Source organism: Thunnus thynnus, chromosome 17, assembly GCF_963924715.1.
Source record: "Thunnus thynnus chromosome 17, fThuThy2.1, whole genome shotgun sequence".
In the NCBI taxonomy this organism is placed as follows: domain Eukaryota; kingdom Metazoa; phylum Chordata; class Actinopteri; order Scombriformes; family Scombridae; genus Thunnus; species Thunnus thynnus.
The window spans coordinates 9,755,407-9,781,205 of NC_089533.1; the positions used below are offsets into that span (position 1 = coordinate 9,755,407).

The 25,799-nt window shown below is 40.8% G+C and overlaps 1 protein-coding gene across 6 annotated transcripts; it reads left to right on the forward strand.

Moving 5' to 3' along the window:
• Nucleotides 1–352: 352 nt before the first annotated feature.
• Nucleotides 353–20,096, forward strand: ints1 (integrator complex subunit 1). Of its 6 annotated transcripts, none has more exons than XM_067615782.1 (48): nt 353–372; nt 2,080–2,200; nt 2,289–2,579; nt 2,689–2,885; nt 3,243–3,380; nt 3,491–3,650; nt 3,753–3,858; nt 4,022–4,208; nt 4,509–4,654; nt 4,749–4,890; nt 5,070–5,246; nt 5,343–5,451; nt 5,544–5,664; nt 5,769–5,846; nt 5,925–6,082; nt 6,375–6,471; nt 6,560–6,651; nt 6,757–6,817; nt 6,905–7,102; nt 7,638–7,767; nt 8,297–8,476; nt 8,647–8,796; nt 8,888–9,067; nt 9,181–9,294; nt 9,414–9,581; nt 9,911–10,022; nt 10,118–10,276; nt 10,366–10,512; nt 11,050–11,148; nt 11,306–11,430; nt 11,549–11,803; nt 12,176–12,335; nt 12,421–12,552; nt 13,158–13,326; nt 13,937–14,063; nt 14,177–14,292; nt 14,432–14,519; nt 14,644–14,894; nt 16,288–16,417; nt 16,878–17,011; nt 17,128–17,320; nt 17,459–17,583; nt 17,704–17,813; nt 17,991–18,104; nt 18,197–18,267; nt 18,359–18,450; nt 18,616–18,725; nt 18,918–20,096. In XM_067615782.1, exons 2-48 carry the CDS (start codon nt 2,146–2,148, stop codon nt 19,031–19,033), a joined length of 6,570 nt encoding a protein of 2,189 aa, XP_067471883.1. In that variant the 5' UTR covers nt 353–372; nt 2,080–2,145; the 3' UTR covers nt 19,034–20,096. The 6 variants fall into 6 exon arrangements, with proteins under 6 accessions (XP_067471883.1, XP_067471881.1, XP_067471884.1 ...); XM_067615780.1 differs by lacking the exon at nt 353–372 and adding an exon at nt 1,561–1,696; XM_067615783.1 differs by lacking the exon at nt 353–372 and adding an exon at nt 1,561–1,696 and having other exon boundaries at nt 13,940–14,063.
• Nucleotides 20,097–25,799: the final 5,703 nt, after the last annotated feature.

Sequence of the window (25,799 nt, forward strand, 5' to 3'; positions counted from 1 at the left end):
AAACAGTGCAGCCAGCATTTCTGTTAAACACAGTCAGAGAGAGAGTGGCCTGTTTCTATGTTTGATAGTCTATTCAGGGCTTAGCAATGTTCAAGGAATGAACAAATCACCGCCACTGACCATGGGCGGGACTAAATATGGACATTATTGAGGGTGGCAAAGCTTTGATGTTCCAACTGTGTTTTCCTCGAGACATTAACATTTTTCAAGTGGTAATGGTGAAAGATTGCGTACTATGATTCCTCAGAAATCACTGCGTCTACATGATGTTAGTGTCTGACTCATAATCATGTAGTTTCAGATTTACAACTTGCCTAATGACATGAGACTGAGGAAATCTGCGTCTTGTTCCCTTTCGGCTTTGATCTGAAGGTACGCTCTGCGGTCGCTGTGTTGTTCGGTGTTATCAGTGCTGAATTGTGCAGAGTTATGATAAGGTTATTCTTATTTTGTCTTGGTGCTGACCCTTTTCAGGTGTGTGGTCTATGATAGATCTAAAAGCTGTACTCTTATCAGGGCTGATAAATTCTGTTTAGATCAAGCTTTTTTTTGTTAGGTTTTCATAAATGTTTATATATTGATACAAATGATAAAATTCTATTCTAGTGAGAATACACATGCACATTGTAGATTTAAGAAATGGGGACATTGTAGTGTTGTAGAGTGGAGACTGCTGCCACCCTGTGTTAGAGTAGTGGAATTTGTCTAGTTTGCTTTTCTAGGCATCAAAGTGAATATACTGTACTATAATCAAGACATAGAAATATAAACAGACATATAAAGATGTCACTGTAAAAACTTACCTTCATGTATAATCTAATTCCCCTTCTTTTTGTTCTTTTATTTTATCCAGCTAGAAAACAGCTAATGACTGAAGTCTGATTATCTATGGAAGTATGCTGTGCTATAAGCCAAAAGATAAATAAGAAAGAGGATTTGGCTGCAGGAAAGGAGGGATGATTTTTCTCATTTCAGGCACAATATTGGACCAGTCTGAGGCTGTTGTAAGCACAATGCACAGAAATAAAGACTGTGACTATGATAACAGTGACTGAGATGGCAAAAAGAATTTGATGCAAAATGGTGACATCTGCTGACAAAGCTTTGGTATTGCAATGTCGTTACTGTTTTTGTTCAGTTATAGTCGTAGACTATTATGTAAAGATTGATTTAACGGCTCTTTGCTTTGAAAGCTTTATTGTAATCACAGTGCACAGATACCCCAGTTTAATTATAGCTTAAAATTAGCTTTATAGCTTGATATGAGTGTGTCTGCCTTGACATTCGTGGAGCTGAGTTCATTAACATGCATTTTTAATCATGAGTGTGTGTTAGGTGCTGTGAATCATAGGTTACAACTAGAGGATAAAGACTTTTTTTTTGGCGTTTTGAATGTAACAAGATTTAATTTTCTTTGTTCCGCTGGTTTTATCAATGGGCAAATTTTACATACATAAAAAAGTTTAAAAAAATAAAAAATAAAAATAAAAAGCTGAGTAGTATCAAACGATGACGTCACCAGCTGACACCAACTGGCGCTAGGTGGCGGTATGAGCTTTAATGTTTGTTAGCGAACATCTTTAATACAGAGAAGAAGAACCTACCGTTCAGCTTGTTTAGCTTTGACTCGGCTAACGTTGATATTGTGCATATTGTGGGCTAACAACGACCAGTTTTATGAAACCGATTAAAACAAGTGAGCCATTTTGGATTCATATTAAGTCATTTGTAGGTACTGCAAACACCTGACACTGTTAATCTATCTAAAGTTGCCAACAGCTACATATGAACATGAAGCTTTAGCCGTATTTGTTGTCGTTAGCTTAGCATGTTTTGTCCACTATATATTATAGCACAAGTGTAAGTCTGTAAGCTTAGACTGGGTCTTTCTGTTACTGAAGTGTCGGTCGATAACGCTAATGTTTTTTCATAAGTTAGGTGGTTAGTTATTGTGACTTATTGGCCCTAACTAGCTAACGTTAGCTAGCTAGATAATGATAACTTATCTGTAGCCATTTGGTTGTCTTAGCTATTACGTTAGCTAATAGTGTGTTTCTCTTATGTTTGTCTCATACACAGACTAGGCAATGACACATGCTCAACCTGCTGTGAATTTGGTGTTGACTTTTGCCACTTAAGTTCAAGATGAATCGTCCAAAGCCGACAACTCTCAGGCGCCCCAGTGCTGCAAAACCATCAGGTATGATGCCAATCCCAGTGTTATGTAAATGCTGTTTGACTGTAGTTAAGCAGAAAAAACTCACGAGTTACTGTGATGCTTTTCCCAGGGCACCCTCCACCAGGAGATTTCATCGCCCTTGGATCAAAGAGTCAGGGTGGAGAACCCAAAGCCCCTGCTGTCCTCCTAAAGCCAGCAGCCACAGGTTTACCTGCTGACCGTAAGAGAGAGACGACCTCCACTCTGCCCTCCTCATCGGGTCTGTCCAGCCTCGCAAAGCGGCCCAAACTCTCCACCACCCCTCCAGTCAGTGCCCTGGGACGACTCGCTGATGTTGCAGCTGTGGACAAGAGGGCAATATCACCCTCGATCAAGGAGCCATCAGTGGTACCTATTGAAGGTAAGTCATTGGCTTTATGTCTATTTATGTGACAAGTTTTAAAACACTGACTCCAAGATGCTACAAACCTTGTGCTGAATATTTTACATCTTCTCTTTTTTTATGGCAGTGTCACCAGCAGTGCTGCTGGATGAGATTGAGGCTGCAGAGTCAGAAGGAAATGATGATCGCATCGAGGGACTGCTGTGTGGAGCAGTGAAACAACTCAAATTAAACAGAGCCAAACCTGACATCACACTGTATCTCAGCCTTATGTTTCTGGCCAAAATCAAACCTAACGTTTTCGCTACTGAAGGAATTATTGAGGTAAGACTTCTATGTATGCTGTAATATGTATGCTTAGAGGGAAAAATAACCCAGGGACCAGTTATAATATATATTTTTCTTCAGTCCTTACTAGTTTTTATAGCAAAAGTACAAAAAATGGGGGTAGATTTTGTATATGATGAAAATTGAAAAAAGTCATGAAAAAAATGTATGCACATAGATAGCCTATGTTTTTTTTATGATGATTTTTGATAGTTTAATCTACATCAACTGATCCTTTGACTTCAGTCTTTTAATGGTGGTTTATTCACACATTTTTCTCTTTCTTGAGTCTTTTTCTGTGTAACTGTATAATATACTAACTTATGTTTTAACTGAAACATTTTTGATCACAAGGCGTTGTGCAGCCTCCTGCGTCGAGATGCTTCTATCAACTTTAAAGCGAAGGGCAACAGCCTGGTGTCTGTTCTTGCATGCAACTTGCTAATGGCAGCTTATGAGGAGGATGAAAACTGGCCAGAGATCTTTGTCAAAGTGAGAATCTCCTAATAACTCCAAATTTTTACATTCCTTTTTCATTGTTTTAATTTAGATATGTATGAACTCTTTTTTTTACAATATGTTAATCCAATATTTCTTTTCAGGTGTACATTGAGGACTCTCTGGGGGAAAGAATCTGGGTAGACAGCTCTCACTGTAAGAATTTTGTTGACAACATCCAGACTGCTTTTGGCACAAAGATGCCCCCTAAAAGTATGCTTCTGCAGGCTGACACAGGCCGTTCTGGTGGAGATCTCAGCGCAGGTACAGTACATTGAGAAAACGCACTGGCTTGTTTTTTGCTGATGCGAGAAACAAGTGCTGATTGGTAATGCTGCTTTTGGGTTTTTATGTTTATTATTTTAGGTAGCAGCCCTCACCCCTCAACCCCTGATGAGGACGACAGCCAAACTGAATTGCTGATAGCAGAAGAGAAACTCAGCCCTGAGGATGATGGGCAGGTTATGCCCAGGTATGCTACAGTGTGCAATTACATTACGTTACATTTTTTTTTCTAGATGATAAGATTTTGATATTAACTTATGACAAATAAATTATTTTTAATGATTCTTGCAAAAACTGTACTGACTTCCTGGACCATTATGTCTTTTGTCTCACCCTCTGGTGTACTGTAGGTATGAGGAACTAGCAGAAAGTGTGGAGGACTATGTACTCGACGTCCTCAGGGATCAGTTGAACCGCAGGCAGCCGATGGACAACGTGTCTCGAAATCTTCTGCGTCTGCTTACAGCCACATGTGGCTACAAAGAGGCACGGCTCATGGCTGTGCAGAGGCTGGAGATGTGGCTCCAGAACCCAAAGGTGAGAGGTCTAACACATATCCTGGAATACGCTGACATCTGCAGTACTGAATTTCACATATCTCACTGGTTTTATTTTCTGTCTGTATTAAAATACTGCATATTGGGAGTGAATAATATAATTATTGATACAATACTATCACAATATGTTGCCCACCATAACAATGGCATCATGATATAGGCAGCATTTTCAAAAAGGAGTATACTTTGCAGTTTTTTTGTGATAAATGTAAAATGATCATGCATTTCGATTCTTGTAATTGATAAGTATTAACTCACTCCTTTGTTTTTGTGTGCACAGTTGACTCGACCAGCTCAAGACCTCCTCATGTCTTTGTGTATGAACTGCAACACACACGGATCTGATGACATGGAGGTGATCTCCAACCTGATCAAGATCCGCCTCAAACCTAAAGTCCTTCTCAACCACTACATGCTCTGTGTCAGGTCTGTGGAGTCTCTCTCTCTTTTTTTTTTTACCTCTATCTTTTTGTTTACTCACTGGCTTACACTAACTGTTGCTTTGGCTGTAAATCTCTAGGGAGCTGCTCAATGCACACAGAGACAACCTGGCTACTATGGTGAAGCTTGTGATCTTCAATGAGCTGTCCAATGCCAGGAATCCCAACAACATGCAAGTCCTCCACACAGTGCTGCAGCACAGCCCAGAGCAAGCTCCAAAGGTGTTTTTTTTCCTTTTCAATTGTTAAATCAGATACATTTGTAAATAATGTTACTTTTTAAAACAGTAGCATCTTGGAAAAATGCTCATTTGTGTCTATTTTCATTTTTTGGCTATGAAATTCTGTGCTTGCATTGTCTTTTCTAAATTAACATCCCTCCCGTCTTTTTGTGTTTCTAGTTCTTGGCGATGGTGTTCCAAGACTTGCTAACAAATAAAGATGATTACCTCCGCGCCTCCCGGGCATTGCTGAGGGAGATCATCAAACAGACCAAGCATGAGATTAACTTCCAGTCTTTCTGCTTCGGTTTAATGCAAGAGAGAAAGGAGGCCAGCTATGTGGACATGGAGTTCAAAGTAAATGCATATGAAAATCCCTCAATCCTTCCTCTTTTCAGCCGCAGTCTCACCGTATTTAGACTCTGAAACCGTTTATCCTCATCTCTCCCATAGGAACGTTTTGTTATCCAGGTGACAGATTTACTGACCGTCTCCATGATGTTGGGCATCACCGCTCAGGTCAAAGAAGCTGGCATTGCATGGGACAAAGGAGAGAAGAAGAGTGAGTGATGATTATTTGTTCTAATGGCATATTTATTAGTCCTTGTAAGCGTGATTTAGATTTTCCTTCAACGTGTATCTGGTTTGCTTCAGATCTGGAGGTCCTCAGATCATTTCAGAACCAGATAGCTGCCATACAGAGAGACGCTGTGTGGTGGCTTCACACTGTGGTTCCAACCATCAGCAAAGTTGGTGCAAAAGACTACGTCCACTGGTATGTATCTGTGTTTATTTTAACAGTTTGCATTGTTCAGACTACACAAGCTGTGTTCTCAGCTATATTATGAATGATTTATCGAATCTCTCCCGTGTCCGCAGCCTTCACAAAGTGCTTTTCACAGAGCAACCTGAGACATATTACAAGTGGGACAACTGGCCTCCTGAGAGTGACAGAAAGTGAGTCTTCCTCCACATTTTCTTATGACTCTATCTACCACTGTGACTTTGCTAAGCTGATTTTTTTTCATTCCTCAGTTTCTTCCTTCGCCTCTGTTCTGAGGTGCCTCTGTTGGAGGACACGCTGATGCGCATCCTGGTGATCGGGCTGTCACGTGATTTGCCTCTGGGCCCGGCCGATGCCATGGAGCTGGCAGATCACCTGGTTAAGAGGGCTGCCGGAGTTCAGTCTGATGGTGTGTGAAGATCCACTTAGGCTGTAACTGTTTATGATCAAAGTTAAAGCTGTGTATATTACCCTGTGGCAGAATATTTGGACATTTGGTAAACACATGTGTTTCAGTTTAATGAACAGCCAGTGTAAGTCTTACGAAGGGCCAACTATTTATTTACTTTTTATCCTTACAAGTCGGGAAAATGACTGTTAGGAAAAGAATGAACAAAGGAAAATGTGGTCTTAATTGTTATAATTTGAATATTTCTTGGCATATCAGTTTAAAGCTTGACTGACTGTTTCTTGTTAAACAGATCTGGAGGTCCTGAAAGTGGAGAGGATCCAACTCATTGATGCAGTGCTGAATCTGTGTACATACCACCACCCAGAGAACATTCAGCTGCCCGCAGGGTACTACAAACGTCTTTACTGGCTTGCAAAACACTTACAGGCTACACAGTTTACAGTCTAAAATAACAAATGACTCTTAATGTTTAAGGTACCAACCACCAAATTTGGCCATATCCACACTTTATTGGAAGGCATGGCTCTTGTTGCTTGTGGTGGCTGCGTTTAATCCACAGAAAATAGGTACAATCAAAATTCTATGCTGCATACACAAGACTATATGCTAAGTTCTGTGTGTTTTAAGAATTTCTATAAATATGGTATATTATCTGACATTTCTTTCTGTAGGCTTGGCTGCTTGGGATGGTTATCCTACACTGAAAATGCTCATGGAGATGGTTATGACAAAGTAGGTGAAAATTACCATTTATAATTAAATGATTTCATGTCGACGATGCTGAACCACTAACACACACACGCCTCTATGATTCCACAGTAACTATACCTTCCCACCTTGCACCGTTGCCGACGAGGACACAAAGACGGAGATGATCAACCGCGAGCTGCAGATCTCTCAGAGGGAGAAACAAGAGATCCTGGCCTTTGAGAGCCACTTGGCAGCTGCTTCCACCAAACAGACCATCACAGAGAGCAACAGCTTGTTGTTGTCTCAGCTTACCAGCCTGGACCCACAGTAAGAGACCAAGTGGAACTACTTTATGCGCATGATTTAACTCAAGTTTATTCTATTGTGGTACATTTATTAAATCAGAAATCACTTACTAGAAAAATGTGCAACAGTTTCAACACTGATCATTTTGTTTCTCTTTGTCATGATAGTCACAGCATTATACAAGGCTTTAACCAGTAAGCATTTCGCCAGGCCTGCCCACTGTATTATTATGCCATGTACCATATGTCCTATACAAAGATTGCAAAGAAGGCCAATAAGCAGCATCCTATTTGTCTCAGCTTTGTTCCAGCTCCTTTTTAAGGTACTTAAAGTAGGACTTGAAAGTTTGTTTTTGTTTTTGGTTTTTTGGTGAGGGCAGCTTAATTTGCAGCCTTAACAATAATTTTATGCTGCAGACAATCCAAACTATTACCACAAGGAAATAACTGTTGTGAATTTTGCTGTATCAGCACTTAAGTTTCAGAAAATCTTGATAAAAGTGTTCTTACTAGTCATGTGACCAGAAGATGAGCTCATGTGTTGAGTTTGTTTTCAGGGGTCCTCCTCGTCGACCTCCACCTCAGGTCCAGGAGCAGGTTAAGAGCCTCAACCAGTCTTTGCGCCTCGGCCATCTCCTCTGCCGCAGCCGCAACCCAGACTTCCTCCTCAATATCATACAGAGACAGGTAACGGGGAGCACGCACTACTACACACTACTGCTACAACTCAAACTGTGTTTAAACATCTTTTCCTGAAGATTCTTGGTCTGTGGAAGCAAAAGTTTTTTTTTTCTCTCACACCCAAGAAAATATAAAATGAAAGGAGGGCATTTAAGGGTGCTAATCTTGTGTATGTTAATTTGTGAGGAAAAAAGTTAAAGAGAGCAGAATTGCAATAAACCACATGGGGAAAACTCCGTCATAATAGACAAAGAATAGTCTATATTGTTTGATGTGCACGTTGAGCTATTGCTGCTCATCTCAAAACACATCTCAAATCTCAAACTGATGGAAAAACACAGAATCCTTGTCTCATATAAACGTATTGACAGAGAGGTCGGTAGCTAAAACACTGGTTACGAAAAGATAAATTGAGCCTAAAAGCATATAGACTGGCTTATACAAGAGGAACTATCACATCACTATCACACTATTATTTTGCTTTCTACTGTCAATTTGTGTCCTGTAACGTAACGCATGTTGAATCCTTTCACAGGCTTCCTCTCAGTCCATGCCGTGGTTGGCTGATCTGGTCCAGTCCAGTGAGGGGTCTTTGGATGTGCTTCCAGTTCAGTGCCTGTGTGAATTCCTTCTGCATGACGCTGCAGATGACAGTCTGCCAATAGAGGATGACGAAGAGGGAGAGAGCAAAGAGCAAAGGGCCAAGAAGAGACAAGTATGCAGCAACGATTAATTCTTTTTTTTTTCTTTTTTAATTACAGGCCTTTATTTATCTTTGCTCTCAAAGTAACACTCTGCCAAATTTATAATTGTGTTTATTTATAGTTATTTTCAGCTGGGTATGAAATAGTTTTTACTAATGCTGAATTATGTTTTTCCTGTCAGAGACAACAAAAGCAAAGGCAGCTACTTGGACGGCTCCAGGATCTTTTGTTAGGTCCTAAAGCTGATGAACAGACAACTTGTGAAGTGCTGGATTACTTCCTGCGCCGTCTCAGCTCTTCTCAGGTGGCATCAAGAGTCCTAGCTATGAAGGTACTGTACTGGAAGCAGGAAACATCTTATGATCTCTAGCAGCATTGTGTTACTGTTAAAAAAATATTTTACATCATATATTTGTGTGCAGGGTTTGTCATTGGTTCTGAGTGAAGGAGGCTTGAAGGACGGAGAGGAGCGGGACCAGCCCATGGAAGAAGACTCGACAGATGCTGAGCTCTTGCCCGGGTACCAGTGGCTGCTTCAAGACCTCCCAAAGCTCCCCTTGTTTGACAGCGTCAGGGGTATGACGTCTACTGCTCTGCAGCAGGTCAGTGTCTGTCTCACCAGTGAGCTGTCAATATTTTAATTATTTACTTATTTTAGGAGGATAAGTGAGGAGTTTATTCTGAAAGCATGTTTTATCTGTCTGCTACCTCCAAGGCCATCCACATGGAGACAGATCCACAGACCATCAGTGCTTATCTCATCTACCTATCCCAGCATGCACCAGTGGAAGAGCAGGCTTCCCATAATGACTTGGCTCTGGTAATCACGGCGAGTTGCTTAAATTCCAACTTATATATATATATATATATATATATATTTCTTCAATCAGATTTGTCTTGAAGCTTTACTAACATGGATCTGCTCGTCCTCTCTCTCGCTCTCTGTAGGATGTCGCCCGGCTGATCGTTGAGCGTTCCACCATCATGAACAGCCTGTTCTCCAAACATTCCACAAGACCCGAATCTGATGCTGTTCTCAGTGCTTTCCTCACCATCTTCTCCACCTACATCAAGAGGATGAGGAAGACCAAGGAAGGAGAGGATCTCTATAGCTGGGTGAGCATTGCCAATAGTCGTTTTACTAACTGAACTACACTGAAATGTTTAAAAATTAGCATAAAGTTCCATATACCCAAAGTCTTTTTGCAATAAAAAATAGTGCAGTGTTGGACCTAGTGACCTGACAAGTTTCCTGTGATTATTGATTGATCTTACTGGATTAGGTGCAAGAAAAAATAAACATATTAGGAACCAATGAGCAGGTTTGAAAAATATGTTTTGAGTGGAACTGAGGATGAATCCCTGTTTGATGACTGTATGCCGACAGCATTGGGGAAATCTAAAAGGATGGAGTCACTTTATAAATCTTTACGTTGGTCTTTCAGTCAGAATCTCAGGACCAGGTTTTTCTGCGGTGGACTACCGGAGAGACCGCCACAATGCACATCCTTGTAGTCCATGCCATGGTTATCCTGCTGACTCTTGGGCCTCCTAAAGGTAGTCCTGTTCACTTTACACTGGGATCTTTGCATTGATAAAGGCACTGTGAAAACATGCATACTAATATGTATTTTTTTTGTGTGATATTACAGGAGAGAGTGACTTCTACAATCTTTTGGACATTTGGTTTCCCGATAAGAAACCTCTACCCACTGCCTTCCTGGTTGACACGTCAGAGGAGGCCCTTCTGCTGCCTGATTGGTTGAAACTGAGGATGATCCGATCAGAGGTTTCTCGATTAGTTGATGCAGGTACGTCTCATAATATAGAAAAATGTGTTTTGCTCACCAAGTATATAATGTTTGACTTTTTAATGGAACAATGCATGTGTTTCCCTCAGCTTTGCAAGACCTGGAGCCGCAGCAGCTGCTGTTGTTTGTACAGTCCTTCGGCATTCCGGTCTCCAGCATGAGTAAACTGCTTCAGTATTTGGATCAAGCTGTCTCCCATGATCCACAGACACTGGAGCAGAACATCATGGACAAGCGTAAGAGTCGGAGAGATATTCTACTCTTGAAGCATTTTAAGATTTCAACATTGATAGTGTTACAATCTTTAGCTGTGTTCAGCCCAAGGAACTTGCTCCAGATACTAAGAACCTTTTGAAGCACTCAGTTCCTCTACCTGCATTTCCACTGGAGGGATTAGGGTCTAAATTAAGTTACTGGGGGATTGTTTTACCCCACAAGAAAAGTCCCTGCTGGGGGGTAGTATTTCCCAAAAGTACAGGAACTTTGGGGGTTGGGGTTTACAGGGATGACCATCGCTGATTGTTCAAACACACACAACACGGCTGCTTCAACTTGTGTGCCGCTTCATTCATAAAACAAGGAAGTACTCTCATATCAGTTTAGTTTAGACCAGTTTAGGACAAGGTGGAAATGCAAACAGGACTGCACTAAAGGGACTTTAAAGTTCCAAGTTTTTTGTCCCTGAGATTAGTTCCTCTGGGTCCAAAGTACCTGGAACTTTTGGTGGAAACGGGGCTTTTGAATCATCTCATTTTGTATTTCTTCCACAATAGACTACATGGCCCACCTGGTTGAGGTGCAGCATGAGCGAGGTGCCACTGGGGGGCACACTTTCCATGGATTACTTAGCTCCTCTCTTCCTCCACACAGAGGTCAGTGGCTTTATCCTCCAAATAGTTTTCTATGTGGAATTAATTGAATGTTAAACTCTCATGAAAGTAGTTAAGATGACTCACAATATTGTAAATTAGTTCAACAATATTAATATTTCTAAATGAGTCCATATCCTGGTTACATTCCTCCTCACAGATGGTGCTGAAACAAGTAAGGCCAAAGTTACCGTAGAAATGCCCCACAGCTCTGTTAAAATGAGAGCAGCCAGTCAGCTTCCTGCGGTCGGTCCTGATGATGATCTAACTGGAATGATGCTTCAGGTAGAAACTACTCACTGTTTGTTTCTCATCTCTTTGCCTTATGATTTGTTTGGATAACACCGGGCTAAACATCTCCGTAACACTGACTGACCTGTTCCTGTTATCGCTTCTTCCACAGATATTCCCTTTAAACGTGGACCCTCGCTGGCACGGTCCACCTCCCAGCCAGCTCTCCCTGGCCTTGCAGCAGGCCCTGGCTAAAGAGCTGATGCGGGCCAAGCAGGGCCACATCCAGCAGGGCGGATTGGCATTTCGTCTCCTACAGGCCCTTGCAGCCCTGCTTACCTCTACTCACGCGGGACCTATTGTCATGTCAATGCACCGTAACCACGCCCTCTCCTGTCCTCTGATGCGCCAACTTCACCTCTATCAGGTACAACATGCTGACAAACACTGTATAATTCTGCACATTGAATTACATATTACACAGCTGTAGCTGGAGGCATGATGTTTTTGGGTTGTCTGTCCGATCATCCATATCTGAAGCATCGTCTACTGTCATGGCTACAACTTTGTGTTATATCAGAATCAGCTTTATTTGCCAAGCATGTGAACACATAGAAGGAAAATACACTTAATACCTTTTTTATTAAATTCCTTCAAAGTCTTCACTTAAATACAACAAATATGAGTTTGTACAGACATGGATGTAAACTGCAACTTGACTGGTCGGCGGAGGCATACAACTGCGAGGCAGGTATTTCTAGTTTCTTATTTTCTCCTGCCTGATGTCCTTTGTTTCCAGCGCCTCGTGTCCCAGGACATTGCTTTCTCCTCACTATTCCTCAAGGTCATTGTTGAGATGTTAATCTGGTTAGACAATCCAACTGTGGAGGCAGGACCACTGAAAACCTTGCTCAAATCCTTCGCTGGTCAGAACTCTCACAAACACAGGCACAATGATGGTGAGCACCTCTTTTATATATCTTTTGAGATGCTGATTAATTTATTTTATATAAACAGTGAGTGATAGAAGTTTCTGCCCTGCAGTGCGTACAGGTTTCCTCCACCTGGCTGAGGCTTTGGCGTATCGCAGAGACGCTGAAGTGCCAGTGAGAGCCATCATTGCGATGCTGAAGGCTGGAGAGAGATGTAATGCAGAGGCTGAGCTCATTGGGAAAGGTATTAATGGAAACAGTGTGGATCTGAATTTGCATTAAGTTTAAAATGAGTATCACACCTAGTGTTCTAAGTATTAGCCACTGAGTTCACTTATTCACAGAACTTTAATTTATTACAATGTTGAAAATTGATTCATTGCTTTAATAAGTAAAAGTTTTTTCATATATCAAGTCAAAATGCCAACCATTTTGCATAATTAAATGAAGGTGTTTTTAGCAGTGACTGGCATTAATTATGGTTATTACACTATAGGGGGCTTTTAATAAAGGAAAAATAATATTCAATTTTGTAGGTGTACAACTCAACACTTTAAAATTGAACAACTCAATTCTCCCAGAACCATTTTTGCTTGTTTCCACAGTAGCGTAAACACCAGACAGTAAAATGAAACAAAAACCAAAGCAGTGAGAAACAGCAGCCACACCTTTGAATAAAATGTGTGATGAATTGGTTGATTTTTTGTGTACTTAATCAGAAGCTTGCTGGTGAACATCTCAAGATACAGACCTATAATTTGCTCCCAATAGAACACAAAAGCTAGCTTTATAGCACACGGTAAATAACGACAGCGCATTACTAATCATGCTGTTTTTATTGTTTCTCAGTGTTACAAGGGCTGATGGAGGTGAAGTCGCCATATTTGGAGGAGCTGTTGTCTCTGTTGATGACTGTTGGTACACAGAATGGGACAGCCGGCCCTGTTGCCATGGTGATTTCCTTGCTGCTTCAGGAAAGTGAGGAGCGAGCTGTGAAAAAGGAAGTAGACGCAAACAAGTGAGCACCGAACTTCCATTTCCCTCTCAAGTCATGCAAGAAACATTCATATTTGACGGGACTAAATGACAAACACGGTTGGCTGTGACAAAAATAGCGAAACACTATTCGCTGTCTGTGCTCTCTCGCACTCGTAAACTTGTGCTGTTGGATTTGATTCGGAAAGGTTTAATTGGTTTTGCAGCTTTCTGTTTGCTTTACAGATTTATATACTGTGAAAATCACAGAATCTTTTCTATGTTACGTTCACTTCAACCCTGCCAGCGGTGCATCATGAGACTCGTTGTCACATGCAAGGTCTAGGCACTCCTTTGAGCAGAATACAGCCAGGAAATTGATTATCTAGATATAACTGTAGAAGTAATGGGATTAGTGATATTATTATGTCATCACAACAGTAATTAACCATTTCTATCATTCTGTTGTGATGGGCTGTTGGATTTGATGGTTGTATTGAACCAGAGAACTTTTCCAAACACTGTGCATAATGTATGCAGCTCTATTGTGTTGTACATTATTTTTATATGACGCTTGATTAAGGCTTTAGGAAACTCAACAGATGTTCAGTTACATTTCTACAGATGTAACCTTTCAGTTTCATCTTTGCCAGCAGCTCAGAAGTGATAAAGTCGGGACTGAGCTCTGGGTTACTGGTCGATTGGCTGGAGTATCTCGACCCTGAGGTCACTTCAGTGTGTCCAGACCTTCAACAAAAACTGCTGTTTGCCCTCAGTAAGGTAAAATAAGCTTTGCTCGCAGATAATATACTTGTCTTATCACAGTGGAGTAGGTGTGTGCTTGGTATTTATATTTATATATTTTATCTTTTCTTACGGTTTCTCTATTTCAGGCACGAGGCAGTCCTGCCTACAGACCTTATCTTTTGGCCTTGCTTACACATCAGTCCAACTGGTCCACCCTCCTGCAGTGTATCAGTGCTCTTCTCAGCAAGCGCAGAGACTACAAGTACATCATTTTATCATTTTATCAGGGATAGCTTGTATGACTTCAGTAGATTGATGTAATCACACAGAAATAATGTGTTGTGATTCTGATTAGATGTTATTGAGCATGATGTGAGTTAAATGCCGGTCACGTCTTTCAGACTGGATCCATCATCAGCCCTGGATTTCCTGTGGGCGTGCAGCCACATCCCACGTATCTGGCAAGGACGTGACCAGAAGATCCCTCAAGTAGGATCAAACACCCACTTACAAAGTCCCTAGTTGTCCCTACCTTTCTGATGAGACCACAGTCAGAGGTAGTTCATTCTCCTGAAGCTGACATGTATTTTTTTTTTTTTTTTGGTCTGTGCAGAAGAAAACAGAGAAGTTTGTGCTGCGACTCAGTTCAGAGGAGCTCATCAGCCTGGTGGACCTGATCCTATCAGAGTCAGAGCTCAACAGTCACGACTCACTCCATGAAGACAAAAGCAGTGTGGACCAGGCCTCCTGTTCTCTCATCCAGTCCAGGCTGCCCCTCCTTCACTCCTACTGCAACGGCGATGTAGAAAACATCAAGAAGGTCTCAGATTACCTCATCAACTGCACAAAGAAATGGGAGGACAGGTATATTTGTTGTTATCAAGTGTAATAATGCATCATACACGATACTTTTCTCTTTCCTCTGGCTCATCCTTCCTTAGATGAAGACACATATGCTCATCACATTTGTCATGTAAGGTTCACCAAAGTGCTCATCTCATCTAGTCTGACATATTGTATTGTTCTTTTCTAATTAGCCCAAATACTGAAAGTCGTTTTTTTTTTTTACCCTATTATGGTGTGCTGATAAACTTGGGGTAAATCGCACTAGATTTTCCTTCTCAGTGCAGATGAACTTTTCAGACTTCCTCTGTCAGCCACAATGCTGTGGACCAGGGAAAACTCGATAATTAGGTCTATTGGTGTGAAATTAAAACCAGCAGAAGTCGTCTGTACTGTGATCTCTTTAAAAGCTCAGTGTATTATAATGAAGCCAAGAGGATTAAGGCTGAAGCTCTAAACTTGCCTGTGTTGTGAATTCCTGCTCTGACTTAGCTGTCAGAGATCAGGGTGCAACTCTTTGTGGAGGCAAACCCTCCTTTCATGAATATGTCTCTGGTTATTAAACCACTTTAATGAGGAAACTTTGGCCAAGGTCAAGCAAAATTAGCTTCCGAATTACAGTATTTTAAGTACAGCTAAGCTGTCTGGTAAAATGGTTGCTAGTGAAAATATGGCCGGATAAATACATGTTGAAAGTTAAAGGGTTTTGGCCTTGTGTTGAATAAACACTTGATTGTATGTTAAGCATTCTTCCTGTGAAAGCTCGCTGTCAGATAAGCTGGTGTTTATTCCAATTACACACCAAATATTGAGCACCGAGCAGACTCTTTACTCTTGTTCAAGGTCGCTCTGATTTGCTTAATACATAGCTGTAATAAACTCTTCAGTTAGTAGTTAGTAGAGTTCGGTTAGCATAATTTGAGCCTGACAAGAGCCTTAGCCAGTAAGAGGATTTCATGAAACTGCGGTGACTTGAAGGCAAATACTTGAGATTTACATTACACTATTCATGTGCCTAGTTTGTATTAATGTACATACATTTTCGTCGCTCGCGGATAGAAACAATAGAGACGTGCTGTATCACGGTCTCTTATCTGTGATGTCGTATCAGCTCTGTTGATAAATCAGTTAAAAGAGATGGAGGACTTGAGGGTAATTTTTCTGTGAAGCTGGGAACATCGTCTGCTTCATAAGTCACTTCAGTTGAAAAGCTGTGACAAACTTTCTATGGGTGCACAAAAATTGGTCAACCACTCACTTTCAATTAAATAGCTTCAGGCTACACAACCCAATAACATCAAGGATTACAGTCTTGATAGTTACTAAGCTTTATGATGGAATTGGTCATGTTGCTGGCTTGTCCCTAAAATGTAGCATTAAGTATACATCCCGTTTTGTTTATTTTGTCTTTCAGCGCGATGAGTAAGCGTTGCCAGAACTTGCTGCTGCAGATCTATCTGCACTTTCCCGAAGTAATCCAGCACGTTACCCTGCCTGAAGGCACTCTCAGCAGTGGGGGGGCTGCAGACGGCAGCAGCTGCAAGGTAAAGATTTCTTGCCTGTTTCATACATCACATAGTTCTTACCAACTCAACATAACTGATTTTCTTTGAGACATTTTATCCCTTTGTTGATCCTCCCGGTGAATATAATTCACATTTAGCAGAAAATACGGATTAGACTCAGTATTGACATTTTGTATAAACTTGGATATTACTGATTTAAAACCGATTTTATAAGTGCTCCAACGGGACAAACAGAACTAAAAGAGTCCACAGCTTATCACACAATAGGTCACAAGTCTTGACCTAAAACTTCACTTAGCTGCATAAACTGCACACTTGGCTGTGCTCCACAGGAGGTACTCATAATGCTGAAAACTGTGATATGACTTCATAATCATCTTCTTGTCTGTATTTGACAACTCAAAGACAAATATGTCTGTTTTTTTAATTCAATACTGTTGTAAAGTCATTGCTTACAACCGAAAATTCTTCTTCTCAGCTTGACGTCCTGGTCCATCGCCTGGTCACACTGCTGGCTGATATAGGAGACTCAAAGTCCGCCGAGGGCCGTGTGTCTGATGCCAACCTCGCATGTCGGAAACTTGCCGTGTCGCACCCTGTCCTTTTGCTCAGGTGAAAACAAAAAGACTATGTAATAGTGTTTTTAGATTCAGTCTACAAACTTGTAGATTGTCTGATGTCAGCCAGCCCGCTCACTGTCTTGCCTTGTTTTTGTTTTTTTTCTCCAGACACCTACCTATGATCGCAGGTCTCCTTCACGGTCGCATTCACCTGAACATGCAGGAGTTCCGACAGCAAAACCACATGACGTTCTTCAGTAACGTGCTGGCAATCCTGGAGCTGCTGCAGCCGCTTGTTTTCCACAGCGACCACCAGAGGGCACTTCAAGACTGCCTTCTGTCCTTCATGAAGGTCCTTCAGGTGGGTGGCTCACACACACTTTCAAATCTTCAACAGAGGGTTTAGGATCGAGATTAGATGAATCTGTTTGTTTAAATTAACTACAGATCAGAGTTTCACAGTCTTCCTGTGTGTTTAATGCTTCTTTCTTTCTTGTAGAATTTCCAGAGGAGTCGTTCTCCGTTAGTCTTCATCAACAAGTTTCTGCAGTTCACACAGAAGTACATAACTCACGACGCAGCGGCAGCTATTCCTTACCTACAGAGGCACTCTGACATTTTGCAGTAAGTGTATTATGGCAACAATATCTTTTGAAAGATATATTTGTGACAGAAATAAATAGCAAACCTTGAAGGAGTTATTATAATATTTACAGAAACACTGGTTTTGTTTCCTCCTGTCAGGCGTCTGTCTGCAGAAAACCCAGACTTGGCCCAGTTGAAATCTCTGCTGGCTGGACTCACTTTGCCAGTGAAGAGCTCCTCTACAGAGGTTACGGCAGAAGAGAGAGATGGTAAGCATTGCTCCCATATCAGCTTCTAGGTTACCTTATAGAGCTTTTACAGAGCCCTTGTATCTTAAACATAAAATATAAGTAATCACCTTGCTATCATCTACATAGGTTGTGATGCAGACTAGTTTCTGCAGAAGCGTATTGTTTTGCTAAATATTCTTTTGTGCTCTTTACCAGACGACATGTCCACCGGTTCCCTGCCCCTAGTCAACATATCTGCTTCAGTTTCACTGAGTGCGGCTGACATGACACTGTACCTGAAAAAGATGTCAAGAGGAGAGGCAGTCGAGGGTAACCACATAACATACCACTGCAGCAATGTCTCATGTTTAACCCCCTGAACTTAATGAGTAATATACGTATTTCTCTCTTATCTGCTATAGATGTGTTAGAAGTGTTGACAGAGGTGGATGACAGGTCTAGGAGGAGCCCGGAGATCATCCAGTACTTCATAGTGAGTCAAACAACAGACAAAAAAAAAAGGTCAAATTAAATACTTGTCAGTGTGTAACCTGTGAATCAACACTTTATGTCACTGTTTGTAGAACGATCTTCAGAGACTCATGACTTCTTCTGAGGAGTTGTGTCGGAACATGGCCTTCAGTCTGGCTCTGCGCTGTATCCAGAATAATCCCTGGTAAGTTTACGAATCTTCAACACAATTATAAATATGGGAAACTCCACCTATAAACGACATACCAAAGCTGAGAGGAAATGTGTCGAGATAGACAGAGAAGACGCTTTTGTTTGTTACTGTTTACTCTTCACTATGTAATAATAGTGTATATTTTCTGTACTGCAGCCTGGCAACAGACTTCCTGCCGACTTTCATGTACTGTATGGGCAGCGGTAACTTCGACGTTGTACAGACTGCTCTCAGGAATCTTCCAGAGTACGTGCTGCTCTGTCAAGGTAAGAAGATACTTGTTAGTCACATCCATGTTGACAGACAGCTGTAAGAAACAGTCACTCCTTTGCAGGTCTTGTGTTATAGTCACATGACCAAAAATTTGATTTAACAAAACATGAAACCAAAACCTAAGAATGAAGTGAGTGACACATCCATAGCTACATGCTGTAATGTGTTTTTCTTTCCCTCTCCAGAACATGCAGACATCTTGCTCCACAAGGCGTTCTTAGTGGGTATCTACGGACAAATTGACACCAGCTCAATGATCTCAGAGTCCATGAAGGTCCTTCACATGGAAGCAACAACATAACAGCGAGCGTACATCTCCTGTCTGATCGGAAATAGTGTCATTCATTCACTGCATTCCAGAGCTAGATTATTTTTTTATTGCCTTTAGTTCAAACATGGCTCTAATTTTATCATTACAGATTAACAAACTCGGTGGCTCTTCAGTAATACAAATGAAAGGATCCTCCAGTGAGCTGGTAGTTACCAGTAATGTAATAACTTCTGGATAATTTAGTGACTTCAAAGAATGTATTAAAAATTTCCTCTAATTGAGTTGAAAATGTAATAATCAAAAGAGTAAAATCGTTGCCATTGTAATAATGTCACAATTAGTGCATTTATTACTTTAGGGATATAAATTATTTTTTAACTGATGATATAATAATACATTAACCAATAATGAAAAAAAAGAACTGAAACATTATTAGGTGATATTATATCATCTGTTAAAGACCACGCAGAATATACACAATTGGAGTCATAGTCAACAAAACTTACTAAATTAATTGTATAATACATATTGAATTATGATAATTAGTAATCATTTTTGAAATGGTTTAATTTAATTGAAAACATTTAAAAATTGTTTTAGAGGGAGATTTTTTTGCATTTCTGCAGTTAGTAAATTATCAGCAGTCACATTATTGGGTACTTCAAATCTCAGTGCGTGTTTGGAAAATAGGACACTGTTTTTGGCATCATATTTTTAATTTGAACGTCAAATATCAACATTATTGTACAGTTAAACATTTAAACAACACAATTTTTGCTATAGTGTGCAAATAAATTTCGAGTTTGCCAAATCCAAAAGTTAAAACGATAAGAATTTGATTTTTTACTAAACAAAGGGCTTGAATGTATTAACCGTTCATCCCGTCTGACTGGAAATGATAAAACAGTGCTTGACTTTCAAATTATTAAGAATAAGAAGCCAAAATACAAAGATATGTTATTGCCTTAATACAATGTTGCAAACTCCTTAAATAGCTGAAATCAGGTGTCTTTGTTTTAAAGTCATGATGATTTATTGTTACTGAACATCTGTGAGCCACCTTGATGTGAACTGAATAAAAATAACTGTTGGACATTGCCTTTTTCATTTTTTATTCAGCCTTTACTAATAGAGAGTAAACAGTGTAACTTATGGCAGCAGTTAATTTATGTAGTTGAGCGACTCAGTGCAGACATTTTACAGCTGCTTTATTTGGAAAGCGGTTTAATGTAGAAATTGTAAAAACAAATTTCACAAGAACCAATAATTACCTTTCATATTAACATTCTAGCACCTCAAACATGACGGAAGGGGAGGGAAAAAAAAATAAACGGCGCAAGGTTTGTGGCCTTTCATTTTATTCCAATAATTCTTGGATCCTGATAAAGCTGGAAACAGCTGTCATAGCTACGCTTGCTTTTCACTGGGGTGTAACAGACAAATTAAAGGTGTGATGCACATGCTGTGATGGAAACCATTTTGCCATGAAAGTGTGAGTTGTTTTGCCCGATGCCACTGACTTCATCTGAAAACCTCTTGATGGAGTCAAAGGGATAAGTTAAACAATGTGGAGGCATGCCGGTAAACTAGCAAAGTGGACGTCCCTATTTATGGTAAATTAACCATGGCGGTAATTGTTCAATCACACAGACCAAAGCGTTCTTTGAAGATGTGATGTGGGTAAGGCACTTTACAGCACAGGCTGCTGCTGGTGTTTTGTTACATAGGAGAACATGAGGATGAAGCCACAGCATGGTTAAGGATCCTCAGTGAGGGTGAGACATGCCCACACTAGTGGGTCAGTGGAGCCTGTCATTCAGAAATAACAGGTATTCAATAAGATACATGAGCTGGATGTCTGAAAGCAGCTTGTTGCAGACTTCATTTCTGCAGCTTTTTGTTTTAAAGTCTTAGCTTGTAACCATGGCTATGAGGTCAATTTGCTCTAAATTTGGATCAAAAACTGCCTGCATAAGGCGTAAAATAAGGACATAATGAATTTGACCTATTTGGGTAACAAAAGATATAAATTGGCTGCATACATCATTCAAACAATGTGAATAAATTATATGTGCCTTTGTCTTCTGAACCATCGTGATGCCTCCAAATCCCCTTGAATGAATATGTATTCACACATCCATTCCCGTAATTAACTTGTCCATTTGTAAACCCAATCATGTCCTACCCATCATGCACCGTACCTGCTGATTTCCCACTGCTGTTTTTGTCAGATGTGTTAATTGCACCTGTATGGTGTCCTATAACTAGCCGAAAGCTCTGTTTATGGTTATCTATCAACTTACTACACAAGTCTTGGCAGCTTGGGCTCTTGGTCAGGCGCCAGCATCCTATTGGCTGGGCAGCAGTGAGGCGGAACAGAGATGAGTGACAGCTAACGAGGAAGTAGTGGTTGAGAGGGAGGGCGGGGGCTGCTGGCCTGTTGCTGAATAGTCTGACGGATCACTGACAAGTTAACAACCTCTGCCTTTATTCATCATACCAGTCTGGATGCCCTGAAATGCAGCTGCTAACAGCTAACCCCTCATTTGTCCATGATGAACATTTTGCCTCTAGAAATGAAATATCATAGTGTGACTTTGAGGTGATCATTGGCGTGTTGTGTTGTGAATGTCAGTGGGCTTACCTGCGCATGTGAAAGTGGACAGTGAATGAGCAGCGAGCAGGAATGCGACCAGCGGACGGTTCTTGGTGTCTCTCTCAGCTACAGGAGGGGCCCTGATGTGCCGCTACCTGCCCATGCACATCTGTCTGCTCTCTGTCTTCCTCTCAATGGCACCCTCGCCTTAGATCATCTCCTCTTCCTCCACGCTTGAGTTGCACTTGGCTTGCGTGGAAAAAATGTGGACCGTCTCTCGCCTCTCTTCTCGCTGGAACTTTGATGTCTCAAGTGTGATTGCTCTTGGATTGTGGCCGCTTTCCCTTGAAGGTTTTGACATGAAAAGCAGGCTGGGCTCTCAGGTTTATCCCATGGCCAGTGATCCATGACTAAAACAATCAGCCTGCTCACTGTGGGATACTATTACCAGGGAGAGTGAGGCACCAAGCATAGGGGCTTCCTCAGCCATGAAATACACTTTTCTTCCAAGTTACAAACACATTTTAGGTGTGTTGATTGAATTATACCAATCCACGTTCCCATTAATAGATTTTAGTGTGAAGTTTGTGCACTAAAATACATATGCAAGCAACCAGAGAACACATCCCTGGTGTTTGCACAGAGGTGGACAACTGAAATGATCCAACATTTGTAATGAATTAAAAAGAAATGAGGCCAGTAATTGCGGTTGAGATTGACCCAATCTGATAAATATGATAATGTGACATGTCATTAACAGCAGAGGCATAAGTGACAACCCTTAAGCTTCACTTACTTTTTCATTAAATATTGATCTTATCTGTGCTCATTGCTGCTCCAGCCTGCAAATTACACCAGATAGATATACTCCCATGACATTGTAGCTGACGATAACCATCCATCTTCGCGTGACATTTGGCAGAACTCTTGTTTTATGAGCTTAAGTGTCATTGTAGTGGATGTGAAAGAATAATAGTGTGCAGTGTTCAGGATCTCCATTATGTCAGATTGTATCTTATCACAGTGAGGGCAGAATGTGATAGTTAAAACACTTCAGCCATGTTTGTCAAGGAAAAAAGGTGATAAATAGCCTGCATCATTTAATTCAAATTTCAGCCCACTGAAAGTGTTTTCTGTAAAAAAAAATCCAAAGATAAAATGATTTTTACATCAATTTATGAGCCTTAGTAACAGTTTGGACAATGACCTTCTGTTTAACGTGGATATTTGAATCTATGGAGAACATTTTATGCAAAATTGAAATTCTACCTATTTGGATGTTATGATCATTGATTTTTGTGAATCATTTCATTATCTAAGAACCAAAAACCTGCATATGAAGGGGATTTCAGATGTCCCGTTTCCTCTAGTTTACAATGAATGGACGCAAGCTCAAACAAGTCCATTTCAAGCTGAAGCCATCTTGAAGGGCATCCCATTGGTGGCTTGCTAAACCCACAGATAATGCACATTCTGTCCCCGCAGCTGAAGGTCTGCTAATGATACGATGATTGCCATTTTAGCTGTGGATCTCCACTGTTTCCTTGTCATCCAGGGAGCTAAGAATACCTGAGAGACCAATAAAGCCTGGCATTAGCCATTACTATTGTTGTCTTAATGCCTCCTTCAATTACCCACAAGCAGCTCTTCTGAGCAACTACTGTCAGAACCTCCCCCACCAGTTTTTCACCAATTTTGTCCCTGATTATCTGGATCAATGGGCATTAAAGGACCCAGGCAAAGACAAACACAGTAGTTTGGGAGGATGGGGATGGGGGTCCACTTTCAGACAGAGCAGAAATCCCTGTAACTACCTGTGTGCCAGGGACAAATGGAGATGGCTATTCAGTCGTCAGTCCCACCACACACAGTGTTTGTTTAGCCACAGCTCAAACCAGACACTTTTAATCTATTTTCCTTTTCCCCACAGAACTTTAAAACCCAAGAAATTATTTTTTTTTCTTCAGTCTCTGTCTGTCCTTTCCTTCCTTCACCCACACACATGCATACACACATACAGACAGAAGTGCTAAAAGTTGTTTTTAATCAGATAGTTATGTCGTCTACCACTAATGATGGTCCTGTATGCTTCACCGGAGAGTTCAAGCGTCCGATGATGTTCAAATTGCTGTAAGAGATTTTTTAACAACACCAAGAATCAAATTATGGAAGAAACACCAAATCTTTGCCCATTAGAGACCAAAAAACATTCAGATTTACTTAAGTATCCGCTTTCTGTCTCAACACAAGCTTTAAAGAAATCCAAATCAGTCAAACCCTAATCCTGACCTCTACCTCCACTAAGGCATTAATTTAGTGTTTGAACAGGTGCAGATGAAAGGGCCACAGGTGAGGGAGTTGCAGTCCTCACTGCTAGCACAGGAATGACCATCCTGTGACTCACCTCAGCTCTGACCAGCTGCCTCCTGCTGAGGTCCCGGGCTGATCAAAGCCGCCTACGCACGCCAGTTCAGCGGTGACAACACTGACAGGGGGAATGTTTTCACTGCCGTCTGAGCTGATAAGCAGTTAGCAAGATGTGTTGTTGGGTGATATGTATCTTCGGATTAATTGACACACCTGTGTTTAATTCATCTCATCAGAGATCCATCAACACTAAGCTACAGCTGGCTTGCTCAAAGAAAAAAAAAGTGTTAATAATCTTCCTGTCTTGGCTGTTAATGTGTTGAGGTGTATGCTTTGATCTGGGATGGAAAAATCCTGTAAGTGTTTGGTAACACTTTGACTACTGTCTGCATACTTAACAAGAATACATAACCATTAATCTTTTGCAATTATACTTAAGAAATTAACAAATGTATGATGTAACATGAATGAAAAGTGCAAGCATCTGAATGTTTTTACTAATTATCAAGAGAAATGGTTACGCTGAGATGCATGCATGCTCTTTGCATGTTAGCAAGTTTCAAAAAGTGGTATTCCAGATAAGTTTGGATCCAAATATGCCTAAATCACAAGTTCAATAAGTTTAAGTTGACTGTTTACATTTTACTCAATCCTAAAGTAAAGTTATGCACATGGTCTGGCCCAGGTTTTTGCCTCTCATGTTTTAGCATTAGCATTACATTTAAAGGTCCAGTGTGTAGGATTTATTGGCATCTAGCTGAACGGACTTGGCAGAAATGTAATATAACATCCATAAGTATGTTTTAATTAGTGTATGATCACCTGAAAATAAGAATTGTTGTGTTTTTAAATGAGCCCTTTATATCTACATAGGGAGCGGGTCCTTTCCCGTGGAGCCCACCATGTTTCTACAGTAGCCCAGAATGGACAAACACCAGCTCTAGAGAGGGCCTTTTGTGTTTTTCGCAAGTCTCGCAGTCACTGTAAGTTCTCCTACACACTTGGAAGGGGAGGGGCAGGGGAGGGGTATTCAGTTGGTTGCAATCACCACTAGATGCCACTAAGTCTTACACACTGGTCCTTTAAAAGACACCGGGTTTCAAGCAGCGCAAGGTATTTATCTTTCTTAAAGGACCAGCTGATCTATTTTTCTTGAAACCAACTGAATATCCTTCCCCTTCCAAGCGTGTAGGAGAACCTACAGTGGCCGCAAAACTCATAAAAAATGTGAAAGGCCCTCTCTAGAGCAAATGTTTGGTTTATCCGTTCTGGGCTACTGAAACATGGTGGTGCAACATGGCGGGCTCTATGGAAGAGGACCCACTCCCTCTGTAGATATGAAGGGCTTATTCTAAGGTAACAAAGACACGATTTTTATTTTCAGATTTTTATCATACATACACTAATTGATACATACTTATGAATATTATATTCCATTTCTTCCAAGTCTGTTCCACTAGATGCCACTAAATTCTACACACTGTACCTTTAACAAGACTTAGCACTGTTCTGAAGGTTCATTAGCTATTTCCAGAATTCTCAAAGACTCTCCTAACCATTTGCATGGTAACCTCCTTCAACAAACAGAGTTGCAACTTGAGAAATGGGTTAAAAATATTTTTTCACTGTAGTAGACCAATTTTTTTTCCATCCACGTGGTTAGAAGAGTATTTGAGGGCTCTGATAATATCTTCAAGAGAGCGGTAAATGACCTGGGTTTATCAAACATTATCTTTTAACTAGCTCTGTGATGCTAATGCTAATACATATACACGAGAGGCACAAATGGGGCTGGCATTTGAGCTACTTGCTGACATTATTCTATTTTACAGG